General features: G+C 40.9%; 1 protein-coding gene across 1 annotated transcript; it reads left to right on the top strand.

Annotated features, from left to right (window-relative positions):
• Nucleotides 1–11280: 11280 nt before the first annotated feature.
• Nucleotides 11281–18645, top strand: LOC146470434 (uncharacterized). The gene is made up of 3 exons (XM_085122038.1): nucleotides 11281–11413; nucleotides 16277–16372; nucleotides 17737–18645. Exons 2-3 carry the CDS (start codon nucleotides 16300–16302, stop codon nucleotides 18483–18485), a joined length of 822 nt encoding a protein of 273 aa, XP_084978164.1. The 5' UTR covers nucleotides 11281–11413; nucleotides 16277–16299; the 3' UTR covers nucleotides 18486–18645.
• Nucleotides 18646–21668: the final 3023 nt, after the last annotated feature.

Genomic DNA, 21668 nt, shown 5'->3' with positions numbered 1-21668 from the left:
ATTTTGGCACAAATTTATGCATATTAATTAGTCAAACTCAATTGAGTGGTTAGACAAATATAATTGTGATCTGGGAATAAAACCCACTGAATTGTCTTTCTTATTGACCACTCTTGTAGCACAGTGCGTAATTTCAATCGGTACCTTCGATTTCGTTATTTGCCTGAACCTGAAGTAAGAGGCTGTTTAAGTCATTTTCACGAGAACCTCAAATTCGGCTTTTTTGTACCCAAATATCTCTAATGGCCAACAACCTAATGATGTAACTTAACCATAAGGTTGAAGAGGCATATCATAACCTTCAAGATACGGAATAAAATTTTTGGGCAAATGAATAGTTTGTTTGTATGATGCAAATATGTATTACCACCTGAACGATTTTTGTCTATTTCATCAAAATTCATGTTGCAAAAAAAAAAATCTTCAATCTTCTGACTGAACATGAAAAGACACGGAATATTCAATAAATGTTTTCTAACAATAACAATGACAAAATTGGCGATATCCGAGGGTTACGATTAGTTTGACCAAGCTATTAACGGCTAGGTGTCCCCTCTTTTCATACAAATATTTACCTCCAAAAAAGCTTATCGAAACAGGTAATCTCTTTGAAGTAATTGCACACTAAGCATAGCAAGTGCTAAAATTGGTAGTGGCTGATACATACATGTCTTCTCAGTGCTTCAGGCTCCATCCTAGCTAGCGTTTTATCTCACAGCCACCATAGAATCCAATTAGCCGGCTTGTTCGTATCGTCTGCCTGCCTCGATTATTTCAACAAGCCACCCGTTATTGTCATCAACTGATGAAAAATGTGAATATAACGATTTTGTTTCCAAAAACGTGCCAGGAAGTAAGGTAAATAAGCTGTCATAAATCCATTTAGAATATAATTGACATCAAAATCTGGCAAGAGTATGTTTTCTTTTGACTTCGCCATTTTGGAAAAGCGTTTGTGAGCCTGCGTGCTGTCTGCGGTTGCTAACACCTGTTATGTTTTGTGTTCGCGTGTCGTTCGCGTGTTCGCGCGTCTTTCGCCCGAGTTTAGATTGGATTCGAATTAACAAGCGTGTTAAAATTTGAACATGCCACCTCGAACACCGAGGCCTCTCAAATGCTCTATAGGCAGAGGAGAATCCACATACTGTGGATCGTCACCAAAATATTCCCTTCTCAAAGAATACATCCCCGGCCATAGCTTCATGTAAGAGAGATATCAAACTCCATCTTAAAAATCTGTAAAATCCGTTTCGTCAGAAAGTGAACTGATACTCCTGAGGACAAGGCACTTTTATTGAACAAGGGGAAGGTATGACAGTTTGCCTAAAGTATCGAGACCTCCTTGGACTGAACTGGCGCCCTTCTCGCTTTTGTTTGCACCCATTGCATGGATCAAGAAAAGGAAAATGCGACAGGGGCGTATCAAAGAAGATTTCTGAGGAAATAATGAAGAGGTGGAAGAAGCTTGTTCCAGTAGGAGCAGGTAAAGCATAAAGTTAATCTCCTTATCATGATTATATAGGTTCAGCACTGTGCAAAGTAACAATAGCAGACTTTGCGGCACTCGTTCGACGCAATTGTGCGATGGCTTGGAAATTCTTAGGCCCGGTTCATACGTCGAACTTTACATGAGCCGAACCTAATACCTATTAAGGTCGACCCAAATAATTAAGTTCGGCAGTTGATTCAGACGTCGAACCTAACTGAAGTCGAACTTAATTAAAGCTAAAGTGAGAAAGTAGATTTTCGTGGTCAGCGGCTGTTGTTTTTACTCAACAAGATTCAAAATGGCGGGAAAGATGAATTCTGACATGGAAGAGCTTGTTTGGTAAAATAATAAAGACAGGGCAAACACGGCTCCTACTGGTCGAGATAGGAAGAATATGACCTTCAAAGCTAATTTGCTCTTACGAGTACGTCTTTCAAAGATCTCCCTAATCTCGCACCCTGATCTCAGTCGGTTCGGGAAAGATCTCCCTTTTCTGTACGAAAGTAAGGAAGGGTCTTTGTAGATCTCCCTTAGCAATGGCAGATTTTCTATCGAGTGTCATTTACCAGGAGCCATAATCAGGGATGGAGACCGTAACGAGATGCCAATTTGACTTGTGAGCCTGTCCCCATGTATTGTACCAAAAAAATCTATTTTTAGAAAAAAATTGCGCCATACGCGCGTGCGCGCACGCGTGTAAACGGCCAGGATCACGCGTGGAGAAATTGAAATTTTTTTCCACCTGTTCAAAACGGCGTCCAAATTTTAAAATTCTGCCAGGGAATATCTCCTTAGTGCCCACATTTAAGGAATTAGACTCTCACAAAGAAAAGGTAACAATTGAAAGAAGACGGGAAAAGTTGGAATAGGCGGCCTATTGATCACATGACTCTCACAGTAACGTCAAAAAGACGCCAAAACGGTGGCGCTGCGTGCGTTGCTACTGTTAAATGAATGAAAAAAAGCTTACACTCTACGGACATGTACTCAGACAGGTAAGACTTTTTTATCTTTAGTGAATTTTTTCTCACCTGCTTTCCGTTTCACATATAAGGTAGTAGCCCCACGCAAATTTGCGTGTATTCACGCGGGTTTATGACGTGAGAAGGGGGGGGGGTGGGGCAATTTTTTCTAAAAATATATTTTTTTTGGTACAACTCATGGGTAAGCGTGGACCCCACGCTTACGGTCTACATCCCTGATTATGGCTCCTGTATTTACTCACCTGAATTGTTTAAGGTTAGGCAAAGAAGGGCGAAATTCCATAACAAGCTTCAAAATGTTTTTGCGGGTTTTTAGTTTGTTTTGTAGTGCCGATATTCTTTCGCGGAGGTTGACTTCTGAAAGAGTTTTATTATAAGGTTATCGAGTTAACCTCTATTGCGTAATCTCTGTTTGAATAGAGTAATGTTTTCTTCAAATGTTGTTTTTGAAGATTTTGTTCTGAGAAGTCTTGAAGCTTCGCCTTTGATATAGCCTGTATTGGAAAGTTTCTGTCGGTTTAAAGTGCGTGTGCACTTCAAGAATAGATTCTTTTTTTTTTTTTTAATCTTTCGCATCTCAGACAAGTATATTCAGTTGTTTCGAAACAAGAAGAACAAGCACATTCCTCCTTTCCCGCCATCTTGTTCAGAATGAAGTCCTTTGCGCATGCCAAGTCGATGGAACGCGCAGACCTCTGGGATAGATATAATTTATATAATTTATACGTTAACGTATGCATTTGGTTCGGCACATGAAAAGTTCGACGTCTGAATCGAAGTCGAACTTTTGCCGTTCTATTCGACTGGCGCAGTCGAATAGAACGGCGGGTCGACCCAAATACAAATCTGTCGATCCTAACTGATTCATACGTCGATCTTTACATGCGCCGAACCAAATTATTAGGTTCGGCTCATGTAAAGTTCGACGTATGAACCGGGCCTTAGACACATTAGCTAAAAACAGTCGCTCGAAAATATCATCAACATTTCTATGTTAGTGGAGAATTATCATTCGAATTTTCGTAGTAGTAGTGAAATTCAGTGTGCAGAGAAAGTCGTGTCCGATTTTTTTAACTTTCAGGTAGATTTGAGTGAACCGAAAGCCGTTTTTCAAGCTGATCTCACAAAGGGAAATCTTTTGAAAAAAAGTATCGAATTACATTTCAGGCCCGAAATGTTTCCTTTGTAGTCTAGTCCACGCAATCTTCAAGTAAAAATAATTTGAAATATGAATTACTCTTGCTTAATAAGAATTATTTCAAAGAAAGTTAGTTGTCTGTGTTATGCTTCATTATTCAATGGACGTACCAAAAAGGTTTTGATCGTCCGGTAAGAAAGTTATTCAGTTGCGTTTGTGGTTCTTGCATTGTCACGTGCATTTCAATAAATTCTACACGGTATGTAATAAACAGTTGATGGAGATTTATCGATAAGGTCCTTTTGCTTTCCCATAAATTATCAGATGAAAATTGCTAAAATGAAACTTTTTTCCTTTGAAACCTTATCAAAGCTGACAAGGTGTAAAAATGTTTATGTCGCCAAAAATTTGCATAATTTTGTTTACGACTGCGCTGATGCGTGACATGGCACTTTCCGCTTTCGCGTGAAAACTGACAGCCAAACAATTTTTTAGCAGACTATTCTACTTGATGTAATTCTTTTGTATGAGAAGCAAAAATATGATGAAAGATGAAAGTTTTCATGTATGCAAAAAGTTATGATAAGCAGTGAACTTTTCAGTCAATAAAAGCGCTCCTTTCAGCTGAAGACATTTTTGGCGGGAAATATTTTTTGGCGGCAAAATGAACGATCAACTTCTGACTGCGCTGTTGCGGGCAGCTTTCCTCGTTGTTGCGTTAGCGTGTCTATTGGGAATTTGTTTAGTTTCAAACTAGTTTTTGTCAGAAGATGTGCTGGATTAATTTCAAATTGCAAGATGTATGTTAGTCATCGACGTGTTGCACGTGTTGAGATTCATCACTTGTTTCTTCATGAGACCTTACTTGTCTACGTTCTAATGATTACAATATGTAATGAGACAGAGTAAACCATTCTCACCGAAAATCATATGCAAGGGATAAGCGTTCGATGTGCGACGCTTGTACTCACGAATCTACGCTCGATCCGATTTATGCCTTCCGCCGTACCGTGCGATTTGAAGGGAAGGAAGCTAAACCTTGTATTGTTTTGTTTATTATAAGTAAATTGGTTGTTTGTTTTATTCTTCGCATAATTCGTTAGGACTTTGTAGACGTTGCCGTCAGCATCAGATGGATATATTCAAAGCGGAAACGCCCAGGGAAGAAAAAGATTATGGTAGCACTGCAAAATTAGTAAGTCTGTCAAGGAGATCTATTGAATGAATGACTAATGAACAAACGAACGAATGAATGATCGGTTAGTCAGTCGGTCGGTCGGTCAGTCTGCCACTCTGTCTGACGGACTTATTGAACGAACGACAAAACGACCAAACGGACAGACGATAGGCTGGACGAATGGAATGGTTGAACTGGTGATGTCGTCGCGTGAAAAGGGAAACATTGCCATTGTGACGTCCGGGGCGTCAATGTTTCTGCTGCTTAAGGGCCGGACTATTCATTGTCTTCTGTCTTTGCCTCTGGTTCAAAACCAGCAACGTTGCGAGCACAAACAAGGCAACTAACTGCCAAAGTCACGATCTCCGTGGTTTTATTTTTTATCATCCTTTTTCTTGTTAGTCTTGAGCATTCGGTTTTGAATGATTTGAGACTGATGGTATATTGGGGCGTAGGTACAAAACTGTGTTGGGCCACCTTTTATGTTGAATATCAACAAGCTGAAATAGCTTTCAGTTTTCTTGTTACGTCCTGTAACCCTTCTAGGCTTATCCTGTTTTCGTTAAGCGGAGGAAATGTGATAAAGTTTTATAAATTGTATTAAAAAGACAATGCTTTAGCTCGTGGCGCTCTCAACAGCGACATACTTGTGCCATAGCCGCTGACCGCGAAGGAGGTTCATAACTTGGCAACCAAGATGGCGGATATAAACAGCGAATCCTCTCCTGTCAAGCTTAGATGTCAGTTATGTAGTTATTTACCTTGATTTCTGTTTATTTTGGAAACAAAAATGGTATATTCTGATAATTTTAATCAGTTGATGGTAATGGTGGATCCGTGTTGAAAAAATCGAGGCATATAGACGATACGATCGAGCCGGCTCATTGAATTTGACGATGGCTTGATACAAAACGGTAGCTAGGATGGAGTCTGGTGCACTGAGAAGACATGTATGTATCAGCCACTAGCATTTTTAGTTCTTACCATGCGTTAGTGGCAATTGTTTGAAAGAGATTACCTCTTTAGATAGGCTTTCTTGGAGGCAAATATTTGTATGAAAAGAGGGGAAACCTAGCTGTTAATAGCTTATCCTTACCCACTTATATCGCCAAATTTTGTCATTGTTATTGTCAGAAAATACTTAACTAAACATTACGTGTCTCTTCATGTTCAGTCAGAAAATATATATATATTTTTTTGCAACATGAATTTTGATGAAATCGACAAAAGTCGTTCAGGTGGTAATACATATTTGCTTCATACAAACAAACTATTCATTTGCCCAAAAATTTTATTCCGTATTTTGAAGGTTATGATATGCCTCTTCAATCTTATAGTTAAATTACATAGTTGGGTTGTTGGCCATTAGAGATATTTGGGTACAAAAAAGCCGAATTTGAGGTTCTCGTGAAAATGTCTAAAACAGCCTCTTACTTCAGGTTCAGGCAAATGACAAAATCGAAGGTACCGATTGAAATTAAGCACTGTGCTACAAGCCTGGTCAGTGGGCAAGACAATTCAGTGGGTTTTATTTCCAGATCACAATTATATTTGTCTAACCACTCAATTGAGTTTGACTAATTAATATGCATAAATTTGTGCCAAAATGGCATTTTTTCAGGTTTTACCCATAACTCTGGTAAAATGGAATATTTTGAGTTGATGTTTTAGCACATGAATATGTTCATGACACTCAATGTTTCTGCCAAGTTTGAGCCAAATCGGTGATTTGAGTATTATCACCTCCTGCCTGGTCCTGCCTGGTTGTATCATGGACAGACACTTAAGGCCTGACCCTTAGGCTTATATTTGTAGGACTTTATTGTACACAGCCAGAGGGTTTGGGGGGGAGGGGGGGGGTTAATGTAGCTATCTCTGACAGTCCTTGGTTGTGCTTGGCAGATTAAAAGAATTATATTGTGATATTTTTTGAGAGGGGGCTTGTAATTCAAATTTTATAGACAATTGTGAACTTGTCTGAGGATGTTTGGGTTCCATTTTAAAGGCCGAGTTTCACGGTCAAGCGCATGCGCGAGCAGACCGGCTCAAAAATAAATTGTACGGGTCGACACTAAATTCGATGCGAGCTTGTGGTGGAACAATCTGTTGAAATCGCGCCCGAAATTGGATCATCCGCTCTTCGTTCTTCACTTTTTATAATCGTTGTTCCCTGTTGTAAATATAAGTTCGATTTTTGTAAGGTCAAAAGTGTTTTAGCATCCGAAAACGACATTTTTGTCGATGGATCGGCAAGGAGACGTCGCGGCCGACCGGCGACGGGACTTCCTGTGGACTCTCTGGAAGCACAGAAGTTAAAGCGGACAGAGTGGAGTGGATGTAGAAATCCTGTGTGGTTAACAAGATACGTCCACCAAACGTGGAAAATTGGTAAAGAGATAAGTCTGTTTAAAATAGACAACGATTTCGCGGCACATCTGCTTTCGCTGGAAATGGCAAAGGTCACCAACTGGCTTTGGATGAACTCGCGAGGATTTTCTAGATTTCAATCGTACTGTTTGTTCATATGGAAGTCAACTGTCAAAAACGGAGAATTCGACGGACAAACAGCATCAAACATCAGTGTTTTGCTTTGGATGGAAAAAATTGTACAACACTGAGACGCGAAGCGAATAAATATGAGATCAAATGTGCGAGTTAGTTGTAGTCGTCTATTAGCGGGCTCGAATAGCGGGCATTAGAAAAAAATCCAAAGATTTGCGGCAAACTGCAAAATCTATTGTAAGGTATTCATTTATCTATAAAATTATGGTCATTGCGAATGGCAAACGCAGTTTTGATTTGCCACCATGGCAGAGTTTTCTCAAATGCATTCCAGCATCTCGGAAGGACGCTCAGTGTTGGTGTTACTAAACGGTCGCATCGCTTCTTGGAGCTTGCGGATTTCTCGTTCTTCGCCTTCTCGCTGGTCTAATAAAATCAGGCTATCGAGCGTACACACTATAGTAAGTTTATCACTGAATGCTGATGAAATACTGGATTTAAGTACGTAAGTTTGAGGGAGCTTCTCGGCTTTTCGAGCCGCGCGTAATAAAAAAAGGTCGATACCGCGAGATATAGACATTGTACTAAAATAAAACCGTATACGTTCGCATAAGTTCTGGCATTTCTTGAATGTCATGGGACATTCACGAAGCGGCGCTGCAAAAATCCCCATGTGTTTTACATGGACAGCCTTTATGTTTCTTTCTGAAACGTGACCGAAACACTGGCCGGTCAGTTTTATTTTTATGCCAGCAAGTTATAAGACTTGCCCGCCATATCCCGCCGGTGTTGTGTACTCGCTTCTAATTGGTCCAAAAACAATTGGCTTGACCGCGCTTACGTTATCGCTCGCACATGCGCCGAACCGTGAAACTCTCCCTTTAACATGCAATCTTCAGCAAAACCAGTGCAGACAAACATACATGAATGCATAGCACCTTTTGTTTAGCATGCACCCCTTTCCCCACTTGTCAATGTTGACTTACAGGTTTAATGTAAATGTTATAGTCTAAAACTGGAAATGATTAGAAACTAGTTTGATTTCTTTTTTTCTTTGTTTTTTTTTGTCAAATATTATCATAAAATGACATAAAGGAAAACAAAATACAAGAATTTTGAGCCATTTCATTCAGGTACCTCAAAGGAAACAATATATTTATTTTTATTAAACATTCAAAATAAGTATCACTATGTGGACAGTCCATCAAAATCCTTGTCTCAAACAACTATATAAACAGTGCATAGTTAGGTGCTGGGTACTCTGCACACATCACTGCTTCATATACTAGGAATGATAACAAATCTTGCATCCAAACAAAGCTTGAACAGATAGAATTGCAGCCTGTTAAACCAATTTTTGTGTAATATCATGCATTAAGCAACATTTAACTATATATGAGCACTGAAAACAAGTATAATATAATTATTCCGTTGCTGATCAAGCTCGGTCTTACTCATCAGAAAGTTGACATTATCAAAGTCCTTAATGTCGGTTACAATTGGCTGTGAATCATCAAGTTGGCTGGTTGGAACTCTCTCAAATGTGACAAACTGAGCGATCTAATGCATTTCAGAGTTGCGATGGTTGCGAAGAATTATGTTGGCCAGAATTCTGAAATCGAAGTTCTCAAATACAACCTTCGTCTCTTGGCCAGATTTTTGTCTTAATTATCGAGGACAGATTTAATTTTCATTCGGCCTGTTCAACGTGATCGCGTTTACCTGGCTTGGCTTCCCGTTGCTCTGCTAGAAATTTCTACAAATTCTCCGGAGAAACGCGTCGCCGTCACAATACTTTAGACCCGTTACACTCTCTATAAGACTTAATAGATTCCCACTCTCTGCTTTGGCCCCAAACAAATCAATCGGGTGGTTTGCGAAGCCAGAAATCGGCCTGATCTTTTCCGCCATTTTGTTGTTTGTTCCCAGCCCCGTCAGAGCCGAAAACGGTTACGCATGCTCAGATATTCAGCCAATGAGAATGCGATCCGAAACGCTTTATCCCAGAGTCTCTCGTTTCCCGCTCCGCTGGGCAAGGGTAACGAGGGCTCTGGGAACGAGATTGGGCGAGCTATCGAAAGTCATTGCTGACATCGCACAGCGTGATGGAAATGTGTTTTTCGTGTTTCATGAACACTAAATATAAATTATTGAAATGCGAATTGCCTATTTGCAATAAATGCCCAGTGTTTGAGTGTTTTTTTTTTTTTTCTATTTTTCGCAATTAATTGCCAAAGAAAAGCCCGATGAGCACTGTATTTCGGCATTTCGCTAGCAAGTCCTAGCAATAACTAGCCGCACATCGAGTGAATAGGGACCTTACGAATGCAAGACGGTGACGCCAACGCAAACGACATTTGAAAGTATAACTTTATTTCATTTGTGCTACTTCGCAATTATTTTAACTCATTCAACTTGTATACACAAACAACAAACTAGCCAGGAACCAAATTGAGTGGTAGGAGTACCGTTCAAGAAAGGAGGAAAATTCAGGTATCCCACAATGCCTCTCTTCCAACTATATTATCAACGCGATGTTGATACGCGATCTCGCATTTGCGATGGGGCTTCTCGGAGTGAACGCTGATCTGCCCTCTCTGTCGCCATTGCTTTACGTGAATTGCTTAGATTTAGACAGTCAGAGTTATGTCAATTCGTCAAACTTAGCCTGTTGTCGGTTTCTAACGGTCATGGGACACGTTAGTTTTCCAAAAGACTTACGAGAGCGGCTTCTTTGCTTGTTTGTGCGATCAGAAACATTGAACGGCCGCTTGCCACTCGACTCTTCTTCGACTTCTTCCATGCATTTACCGTTTGCTTGAATATCGACTTAAAACAAAGCATTTATGTCACCACTTGATGTCCTTACACGAATAGAACCGAACAGAATCGTGCTTAAAGTACTGTTTATTTCGACCGAGAAAACGAGCGATCGTTCAAAAGCAGTTACTATAAAAGCATTAAGCAGTTGTTTACATGTTTGGCGCCAATTTAGGCAAACTTCAACGAACACAAAGTCCTTCAAAACATGGGGACTTAAGGGGACCTTGAATAAAATTCAAAGGAGATACTATTCGAGCAACGACAGGCAAGATTTCACGCTAATGTACCCAGGATTAAACTCGCTCAGGTCAAATTTGGGTCAAGCATTTGAGAGCCGCGAACAAACAAAGCGAGTCGATCATTTCTCCTTCTCTGATTTCTCCTCCTTTCCGTTCAAGTAAAGGAAGAGAATGAAAAATTCACTCCCGTGGGTTCACGTTCTCAACAAAACCTTGAATTTGGTCATTTCATGTTGTTTTTTTGCAGAGGACGACAAAGAAATGTACCAAAATTTAAAACGCACATGCAGAGCGATTGTTTTTGCTCATTAAGCTTTTTGTGTTGTGGCGTTGTCGTCGCCGTCGCCGTGGTGTTTTCGTAAGGTCCCTAATAGCACGGGGACACGTGCTTATTCCCGTGTTTCACGAAGTGCAACTAGAGAATTAGGGTCTACGCAGGTTCGACGTTTGCTACCACACTGGAATTAAGTCGACTCTTTGTCGAACCTATTTTTAATAAATTCGACGCGACTTAGATTCGACGTTTGCCCTACACCTAAGCAAGCTTATATCCATCGTGTTGGAAACTTGTGTAATTTGGCAAGGCCGTTTGAACGTTACTGCAAAATCTTTTCGGCTAAAGTCGCTGTTGTCTTCCGAAAATACAATTTCTCACTGTTCTCTCCACACACAAACGGCACATATGTACTAAAACATCGCATGACAATCTTCATCGGAGCGAAAAATTTTCCGTGTTTTTGTTTCTTCCCCGAACTGAGCGAAAACCAAACACAGAAGGAAAGAGCCAATCACAGAGCAGATTAGAATGAGGTATTCTTAATTCTGGTAACCAACCAGAAATGGCCTTGTATCGAACTTTACCAGATCTCACATTTCGACATTCCCGAACCGACTGAGATCAGGGTAGGAGATTAGGGAAGGGCTAAACTTGATCGCGTGACTCTGCATTTTTATCTTGACTCCGAGTGGAGCATTGAATGAAACCACCAGTTGTTGATGGCAGATTGAGGATTCAAAATCTCTGAATTTGACGCCAAAAAGATCCTGTATTAATCCCTACTGGTAAGTATGCAGTCAATGCGTTTAGTTAACCATGAACAGGCGTTTCTCGCCGATTTGACTGTTCAGTATATCGCTTCGACAGCTAGTCCAAAAATTGATTTAGATTCTTGTTCAGTTACTTAACGCAAGTTCTACTGTGATAGGTTTTTATACAGGGTCTTTGCATTTTACCTTTTAGTTTGACCAATGGTCAGCATGTTTCGTAGCATTGTCAACCACATAGCTATCTGTTGTAAGTTTAGTACGTCACCGATCCTTAGCGAATTTCAAAATATATTTTAGACCCACAATATGTATGTATGCTCGATTAAAATCCATGTTTGAAGATTTATGCTTTAGTTTTCCCCGTTTTGTGAACTCAAAATCACTTACCGTTTCTGCTGAAATAGATTGTTCGACAATTCCTGTTGGTATACCTTTTGCGAGTGGAATACTCCTTTAGGTTAAACTTTGATTGAAAAACGTCACGCCATTCTAAGCCGGATTTACATATCTTGGATACAAGATTTATATCTTTCCTGCCAATAGACCCTTCCACGGATTTTTCAACTTATGATAAGGACCAGTTAGCGAATATCAGCGACGCCACTAGAGAGAGCGCCTTTAAGTTAGTAAACTTGCCAAGTATGAAAGTGATATGTCAGATGCGAGCGAAGAAATAGCACTGCAAAGTTGCGCAATTTTACAGACGTTTGGTTAGTGGGGGCACACTGACATGCCCCCCACCATACAAACACCATAGAATCTCGCGACTTTGCGGAGGCATATCGTCGTTCGGTTAGTTTTGAACATATCACTCTCAAACTTGGCAACTTTATTGATTTTAAGGCGTTCTTTCCGATGGATTTTCGCTAACCTGTTCATGTCAAAAGTTTAAAAAACCGTGGAAGGGTCTATTCCTTTGTGCCACGGTGACCGAACTATCACGTGTGGTGTAAATAAAGTACTCGATCTCGAAACTTCTTTACAAGAATTAATTACAGTTTACAAAAATCTATATACAATTTGTCAGTGAGCCAGTGAGTCATACAAACATTGAAAAAAAAAAATAAGTGAACATATGAAGAAAAGAAATATAAATTGCTTTACTCTAAATAGATTGATTTAATTACGTTCTTTATTTAAACATGATCGATCAGGTTTGAAGGATATTGTTTATTGTCCGGTAGCATGTTGAAAACTGAATACATTAAGTTGCTGCGAGCAATAAATACACACTATCTGGATACGTGCGTGACAATGCAAGTGCCTGTGATTATTATACACTAAGGTGCAGATGTGTGATTATCACACGGTGTAACGCCTTTCTCCTTTTGGAAGATAAGAAAAATAACTAACAGAATGTTTTTATATTGTTAACTTAAACGCTATTTCTCTGAGCTGTTCTAGGGCAAACAAAGTCTTTTAACTCTCGAAGACAGTGTTTAAACTGGGTCAAACGCTCGTAAGATTGTTAAGTCCATAAAAAAGTCATTGAATCTTGAGGGGAGCCTGCTTTCTCTGGTTGAACGGCGAGGTGGCGGTGTAGGTTCCTGTTCAACTGGCTGATATGTTTCCTCTATCGGTCCACTTTCAGATGGTAGGGATGCAGTTTCAAATCGGTCCAGTCTTCCATCATAGTTGTCGACTGGTTCTGCCTTTGCCTCCCTGATTAGCTTTCTAATTCCGTTGCTGTGCTCACGAGGCAGGACCTTGGGGCGGGTCTTCCAATTACCTCTCCATAGATCCAGGGTTGGTGTTCTTTTGTCGGTCTAGGTTTCACGTACACTCTATCTCCTTCTGAGAACTCTGCAAGCGGCGCCGACACCCACTTGTCGTACTGAGCCTTTGATCTCCGTCTCCTTTCTGAAATGTTTTCTTGTACTAGACTTGCGGACACTGTATGTGGAGCAAGTTGACGCGGAGCTGTGGGGATGATGTCCCGTAGTCTTCTAGACATAAGACGTTGTGCTGGCGAGTAATCATATCCTTCCTGGGATGTGTTTTGGTACGCTAAGAGTGCCAGATAGGGGTCCTCATGGCGGGATTTTTTCAGAATGTTCTTTGCAATTTTGACTGCGGACTCCGCCTTTCCGTTTCCTCGGCTGTGGTATGGTGACGATTTGCGTACGATGAAACCGTCTTCTCGAGCAAAACGTGAATATTCATGGCTTTCAAACTGTGTGCCGTTATCGGATATGCACTCGTCTGGAATTCCGTATCGAGCAAATTGTCTTTTCATGGCCCGAATGACTGCGTTGGCTGATGTGTTCCCACCGAGGGGAGTCTAGTTCAAAGAAGTCGCTGTAATGGTCAACCATTAGGAGGTAGTTGCTTCCATTCAGCTGAAAAAGGTCGGCACTTATTTTGGATCACGGTCTAGTGGGTATCTCATAGGGTTTCATTGGTTCTTGCGGTCGCTCGCTTAGGTATTGGGCACAAAGTCCACATGATAAACATTTCTCCTTGATTGCTGGCTGCATTCCTGGCCAGAACAGAGACTCGCGTGCTCGTCTTATACTGCTGTCGGCTCCCTGGTGCGCTTTGTGTATTTTCTGTAACATCTCGTCTCGTAGAGTGGCTGGGACAATTACTTGATTGGACCTGTAGAGGACACCGTCATAAACTGAAATCTTATACCTGAAATTCCAGTACAGCCTCAGTACCTCTGGGGCTTCTTTTCTTTCTGAAGGCCACCCATTCATTATCACCATGTGCAGTTATGCTAGAACTGGGTCTTTGGCGGTTTCTTGTCTTATTCGTTGCAGTGTGTCAGGTGTAACTCTGTTTGGTTCAAGATCCATCTCAGCCATTTTCAGACGGAACACTTCGTATTCTTGCTTGGCAGTGGGGGAGGGCTGATCAGCGACAACTGCGCGAGGCAAAGTGTCCGCAACGTAAAGTTCCGGCTTCCCTTTCGTGTATCGGACAGTGAACTGATATCTTTGTAACTTCACCATCATCCTCCGCAGGCTGCCAGGAGCTTTGCTGAGAGGCTTCTTGAAAATTGTCTCGAGCGGCTGGTGATGTGTGTGTACCGTTATGTCGTGTTTTCCATATAGGTACTGGTGCCACTTATCCATGCAAGAAACGATTGCAAGGCACTCTTTTTCAATTTGGGCGTAGTTCTTTTCCGTGCTGTTGAGGGTATGAGATGTAAAACAAACAGGTTGATCATTTTGTAGCAGTACGCCACCGATCGCATCTTCCGATGCATCCACTTGTAGCGTCACGGGGAGGGTTGTGTCGTAGTAGCGTAATGCGGTTGCTAAAGCGATGAGGTTCTTGCTTTCTGATTAGGCATGTTGACCACAAGAAAGTCTATGGTGTGAATCTTGTCCCTTCTATCACAACACAGGGTTACTTGGCCTTCAGGATGCATAGTTTCGCCTCCATATGTGTTGATCTTGCTTCTGGTCCGCGAGATCTTTACGTCAGGAAACAACTCCTTTAGTAAACTGCTGGGTATAGTGTTGCACGTGGATACCGAGTCGATTTGCGCTTTCACGACTTTTGTTTTCCTTCCATGTATGAGGTGTAGCTGGGCAAAAAACTTCCTTGCCGGCTTTGGAGGTGTCTTGCAATTCGCCACAAACGCTTCTTCATCGTTGTCATTATCGAGAAAATTCGATTGCTACTGTCGTCCTTGTCGTCTTGCCCCACCTCTACAGACACGCGTGAAATGACCATAGATCCCACACTTTCCACATCTTTTGCCAAATGCTGGGCAATGCTGTTGACGGGGCTGTTGATGGTTGCCGCCACACCAGAAACACTGTGACAATTGCTGTGTTGGCTTCAGGTTTTGACGCGGATTTACAAATTTTAATTTGCTCGTAAAATTCACTTGTTCCTGCTGTGTGTTCCTGGCAGTTTTCATGAGCTGATTCGCGAACGCTGTCTCTTCGAACGTTTTGGCAACTTCGACAACTTCTCGTAGCGTAACTTTTGTTTGCCCAGTGTCTCTGTGTTTGTGTCCTTTTCCGATTAGTTTTACTCGAAGAGCATCAGACATTAGATCGGCGATAAATTGGTCCCGCATAAGCTCGTCAGCATAGTCTTCATATTCACACTGTGCTGCTTGATTGCGTATTCGCGTCTCACAGGAGGCGATCGATTCGTTTTCGTTTTGCAGCAGGCGAAGAAACTTTTGCCGTTCCCTTAAGGCTCCAATGCTAGCGCTATAATATTCTCTAAGCGCGGCAACAACACAGTGAGGTCTCTTTTGATCGGCTTCGCCTAGGCCCAAGCTGTATCTGTAAACCGTTCTCGCTACCGGAGATAAAGATGCCCGGAGACATGCCATAGTTATCAGGCTTGGTCCATTTCAGTGCGTCAGTTTCTTTCGATGGATCGAACCACTTTTGCATGATGCAGTAATCTGTCAAATCTTCTATGTATGTTTCCAGGTCGTGCTTGTTGTCTCCTGTCGTCTTAAACTCGGGAAATGGAGTGTTCGAGGCCATATCTCGTTGAGTCGGTAAAGCGCTTGATCCGTTAGATTGCTAAAAAAAACCACCTCGCTGCCACCATGTTTATTGTCCGATAGCATGTTGAAAACTGAAAACATTAAGTTGCTGCAAGCAATAAATACACACTATCTGGATACGTGCGTGACAATGCAAGTCCATGTGATTATTACACACTAAGGTGCAGATGTGTGATTAGCACATGGTGTAACAATATAAATGTTTGTTGGGGGGGGGGGGGGTGTAAACTGTAAGGTAAAAACTACAACGAGGACAGAGTTGACATCCCTCGGCTTCATTAATTTGTTGCGAAGCTTCACTGGTTGGTATACGTCTTTAGGGCACACTTAGTGAGCTGTCCAGTTTAGACTTCTCTTAAAAGTGTAATATTCAAGTCCTTCCTCCCTCTACATAGTTCCTGACTTACACAAGCAAGATATGATGAACACCCACAAAGAAGAATGTAATGAAACCAAAGCGCAAGCCAACGACCACTCATCCAATCTATCTGGTAAGAACATGTAACTAAAAACAGGGGATTGCTAAACAGACGGTCTGACAGATAAGCAAAACGATAGCCATAAGGGCTGGTTTCTTTTCTTTCGACTCTGCTTCTGATTCTCCCTCGGCTACGAGAAAGCGAAGAAAGGTTTAATGAAATGGGAAGTCGACAAACACTGTTAGAATACGCCAATCGAAAAGCTTATTGTCATTTCTGCCTTCTACATGCCACTCAGTGCGAAAGAAAACATTCTTATCTCAAGACTGTAGTTCTTCAACAAGATTTCAACATTTCCCTTATCTTTTTCCAGGTAAAAACACGTCTCGTACTTTAAAACTAATGTTGTTGAGGAAATTTATCCACTTATTCGTTCTTTGAAGGATACTAATCATTGGCATAAAGCACAAGAAGGGAATCATCTTCCCCGTGCTGAATTTTGCAGCGTGGAAACCAGGATTTTTAAAGTTGAGATAACTTTGTTTCCCTGACTTGTAGATGTTAATCGTGGGTGCGATAAAGAGGACTCATTCACAAAAGTTAGAGGTTTCGAAATGTCCATCTGTAGGTGGTTTTCATCGTGTCGCCATGTTGATGGACAAAACGAAAGAAAATTTGTTCACAAAGTTTGCATAAAAATAGAAGTGAACTCCCAGAGGAGAAAAATCTTATTGTTCCTGTCCACCAGCATGGCCGCCATGACATCACATACATCCATCAAAACATCTCTGAGAATTCAACAGTCCTGTACCGGACAGAATCTGACTTTAAGCATCCCGCTACCATTCTTTATCTTTGTCAACTGCATGCAAAATCCTGTTGCCAAAGTAACGTGTGGGCTGTAGAATTAACCTTGTAGGCTTATCATTAATGACCGCCGGTGACCATATTTTGAAGCAGTCGGTGCGTGGTTTTTTCCACTGCCGAGACTATCCTCTCTTGTCGAGACCAAAACTTCATGTAAGATATCTAATTTTCAACCACAAGAATTACATTCATAAGTCCGTGAAATCGAGACAAAAGTTTCGAATTCGCTCGATAAACCGTACAACTGGACTTTATAACTTCAGTGTTTCTTCGACTAGTCTTCCTTTGTGTGGGCTCATTTTTCCGAACAGCGGTTGGCCTCTGCCATTTGGAATAAACTAAATTCTCTTTGACACACTTGCCCTGAGTTGGCCAGGGACTTCTCCGTACCACCAAGATCCTGGGGACGAGGTTCTCACTACGGTGAACCAGATCCAAATACAGGAAGACAAACTGACACACATTGAACAGTTCGAGACAGACAGATGAAGGAATATGAAATAATTTAAAAACTGACATAAACGAAAGATAACCGCGTTCATAAGCAACTCTTTTTCCCTTCTTTATAGATCATTATCGCATTGTAGCTGACAGGTACGACTACTTCTACAAAGAATTTCACGAAGGTACTGTTCCTGTCTTAATGAGATGTTTGGATTTGAAGCCAGGACACGTGGTCGCTGACATTGGTAGTGGAACGGGCGCCATTGCCACAGAACTCTTTGAATTGTCAGGGCTAGAAAATCCTATTTGGTGTGTAGATCCCAGCGTGGAAATGCAACAAATCGCTCGCCAAAAGAAAGGGGTTTATACAATTCTGAAAACGGCCGAAGAATTTTTTTCGGATCCGCAAATCAACGAGAGATTTGACAGGGTTATGGCTGTTATAAGCGCGCATCATTTTGTCAACCCTGATGTTGTTTTTAAGGGGATACTTCGTTCTCTGTGTCCCGGTGGTATTTTCTTCCTGGTAACTAAACCAGCGGCCCTAAATAGCGGTCATCCGTTTTTCAAAAGTGCAGAAAAGGCAGTGATACAAAGTTTAGAGCAGGAACAGGAAAGCCACTTTTCTATCCTATCCAATTTGAATGCAAACGTTTCTCAGCAACAGTTTTCCTTTCCAATAAGTTTGAAAAAATCCAAGTTGTATGAAAAGCTTCGATGTCGTTTTATCAGCATGTTGGAACATTTTAGTGATGATCAAATCGAAGATGGAATTAGAGAGCTTGAGAATGACGTATTCAAAGATATGAAGGATGATGACCTTATCATCTACGAGCATACCCTGCTTGTAATAAGAGCAGAGAAAGTCGATTGACAAAGCCTTAATTCATGATAGCTCATGTTAAATTTCAGAAAACACAACGCCTTTTTTGTAATTAACAGCTGAAGTTGCAGTTGTTTTGGTATTTCTAATAAAATGGTTTCAAAAAGTTTGATCTGTGAATGCCATTGTCCAATACATACTAGCGACCTCGTAGATAATATTTACCAGGTCGCTATTGTTCTCTTCTTGAAACGGTCTGAGCCAGCCTTGACTGAGCTTGGCTGATCACTTTTCAGTACCGTAGTTAAGCGCCTTGTTGATGAAATGGGCACCAAACACATCCCCAGAAGAGAAGTCAAGACGAAATCAAGAAGAGTAGCTTGCTAGAAAGGGGTTTATACGGTTTTGAAAACGGCTGAAGAAATTTTTTTTCGGATCCGCAAATCAGCGAGAGTTTTGACTAGGTCATAGCTGTTATAAGCGCGTATCATTTTGTTAGCTATGATTTTGTTTGCAAGGGCCGCCTCGTTCTGTACGTCCCGGTGGTATTTTCCTCCTGGTAACCACCCTGAAAAATAGTTTGCCAAAGTTTAGAGCAAGGACAGGAAAACCACTTTTCTTTCCTAAGCAATTTGTATGTGAACATTTCTCTGCAAGAGTTCTCCTTTTCAGCAAGTGTGACAAGATCCAAGTGGTATGAAATGCTTCGAGGTCGTTTTGTCAGCATGTTGAAACCGTTCAGTGATGATCATATGGAAGAGGGGATTAGACAGTTTGAGAATGGGGTGTTTAAAGATTCGAAAGGCAGATAAAGTCGAGTGACAATGCTGTAAAATTATAGAGCTTTAATAATGTAACTGAAAGACATCTTTAAGTACCTGAGTAGTGATAGATGTTGGAAATTAACCTCTTTAGTGACTTCCCTTTGCCTTCCCTGCCTTCCTGCATACTAATAAGTGCCTTCCTGCATACTAATTAAGTAATTAGGTAGTGCCTTCCAGCATACTAATTTTTTTTTCTTCCTCCATACTAATAAGTGCCGAGGTTTACTAATGAGCGTCACTCCAGTACAATAAAAACAATAAACTTGCCTACGCTTGCCCGCTCTCTACCCACCCTGATTGGATAGTCAAGACTCTATTGTTAGAGTTAATAAAAACAGCGCAAAATTTGAAAGCGTTATCGTACTTGCAAGTCGCTTTGCTGGGAAAACTTTTTCCGATTTTCAAAACGTTAGTACCGTTGAAAATGGCTTTTTTCACCAATGTTATCGATCCTCAAGCTGCCTTGAGCGCTTATTTAACTGTCCGCGACTGGGAGACAAAACCGTTTTCTCCTATCTATCTCGAGGAAATGAAAAACTATCAAAGTCACGCACCGTTAGTCAGTTAATTATGCGAGTTCGCAAGCCTAAAGTTGCATACAAATTAGTTCCGTTCTGCTGAAAAACCCCAAGGGAGTATCTTGACGCATTAGTTTATAATCAATTCCATATAACTTAACAAGAATCAATGGAAACACGCGACTTATACTTGTTAGCAATAGAACCAGACAAGAGATACCGTTTTAAAAACTTTATTAAAAAACAATGACAAAAAGAGTCAAATACACAGCGATGGAAATGAATTAATCTACATCTCCGTTCTCATTTCTATTTCTTTCTCTCCACCACCACCACCACCACCAACTGCAGTTTGTGTAGAAAACATTTAGATGTGTTCCCCCACACTGAGGAACAATAAAATAGTTTAGGTATTAGGTTTCAGGTTGAGGTAGACGCTTTTCAAACTGGTCAGGGCGGTCACAAAGCTGACTGTGTCCCTTAAAATCAATGGAATACAAAACAAAGCAGCAGAATCTTTGAGCTATGATCGTATTACTTTTCATTATATGGACGGGAGTGTTTTACTGAAAACTAAAACACTCGTAGAATCCATACACCACTACATCCGGGACCTAAGTGACGTATTTTCCTTATGTCACTGTCGCGAGTGACATATCGGCCAATGACATCACGACTCCCGCCTTTTTTGTTGAATGAACTGAGTTTGCTGTTCAGAATAAAATAATGGCGGCTGCAAGATTTGTTGTAGTAAGCGACGACGATGTAATTGCATTTTCCGAAGAACAATAGAACGAGAATACTAAGAAGAAAACGCCGTATGATCTAAAGATTTTCAGAGAATTTCTCTTAACTTGAGACGAGAGAAATAGAATAGAGAGATTAAGAATGGCGTTTACGGCAAACGGCAAACATGAGATTCGCGTTTATATTTTCTTGAAAATAAAGAGTACAAAGATGAGAATAGTGCAAACTAATTCTGGCCTTTGATGACAACCCAAAACTACTCGATTTGACAGAGAAACTGAAAACAGCAAGCGGCAAATATAGGATAAACATGGTCACTGGCAATGGCAGTCGGGATAAAAAAAATCTATTCATGCGGCGCTAGCCTATTTACGGTAAAGGAACAATAATCTAAGAACTTTTAGATGTGCCGAGCAACACCAGTTCCTATAACATATTTAATGGGTGGTATTCATAGTAGGTGAAAAAATACACTACTGGCTGCATTTCACCTAGCGAAAAGAATTTAAGGCCAAAAAAAAGTTGTAAAATCCCGAACGACGCCAAATTGGTGACTCACGTGGGAACAAGTTTTGTTTGTGAAAAACAATTATTCAAATTTCGATCCGTTTATTGAGATCAAAATGTATAAAAGACTTGCCTTATATTGCAATCTATTAAGTGAGTAGAAGCTACTCAGAGATAACATAAAAAAGCGCGCCATGCATCCGACCAGCTTTCATTCCTCGTTGTTTGCCGACATTTGAGATCATAGCTAAGTTCGATTATCGAACCAATCGAACAAAATCCGAATTCAATCGAACTCAATCCGATTAGATTTTGTTCGGAATCCATCTCTTTATCACCTGAAAATATTAACGTAAATCGCGCAAGAGTAATCATTATCAACCTTTATTGAAGGGAATAAATAGAAAAACGTCCCCAAAAATATCAAACTGAATGTCAATGTTCGGTTATACTAACTGATTATCGAAAGTTCGGCTGAGTTAGATTGTCGACCATTCAATTATCGAATTCGATACGCCGGGTGTTAGGTGTGCAAGTACCTCACAGTCGCGTGCCGTTATTCGACCGGTTGAAACAGTTCAGAACCGGCGACGAGTATGAGCCCTCGTCTATTAGAGCTTTTCTAAAGGCTAAAGTTT

The sequence above is a fragment of the Pavona decussata genome, unplaced genomic scaffold (assembly GCF_977016875.1).
Source record: "Pavona decussata unplaced genomic scaffold, jaPavDecu1.1 SCAFFOLD_114, whole genome shotgun sequence".
Lineage (NCBI taxonomy): Eukaryota > Metazoa > Cnidaria > Anthozoa > Scleractinia > Agariciidae > Pavona > Pavona decussata.
The sequence above is the reverse complement of the archived record's forward strand: the minus strand, read 5'-3'. Positions and strand labels throughout refer to the sequence as shown.

Bases quoted from the DNA above. Each gene is read 5' to 3' on its own strand.
- LOC146470434 (XM_085122038.1), top strand. From the start codon at position 16,300: ATGATGAACACCCACAAAGAAGAATGTAATGAAACCAAAGCGCAAGCC. The intron at 16,373-17,736 runs GTAAGAACATGT...CCTTCTTTATAG, and splicing joins CCACTCATCCAATCTATCTG to ATCATTATCGCATTGTAGCT.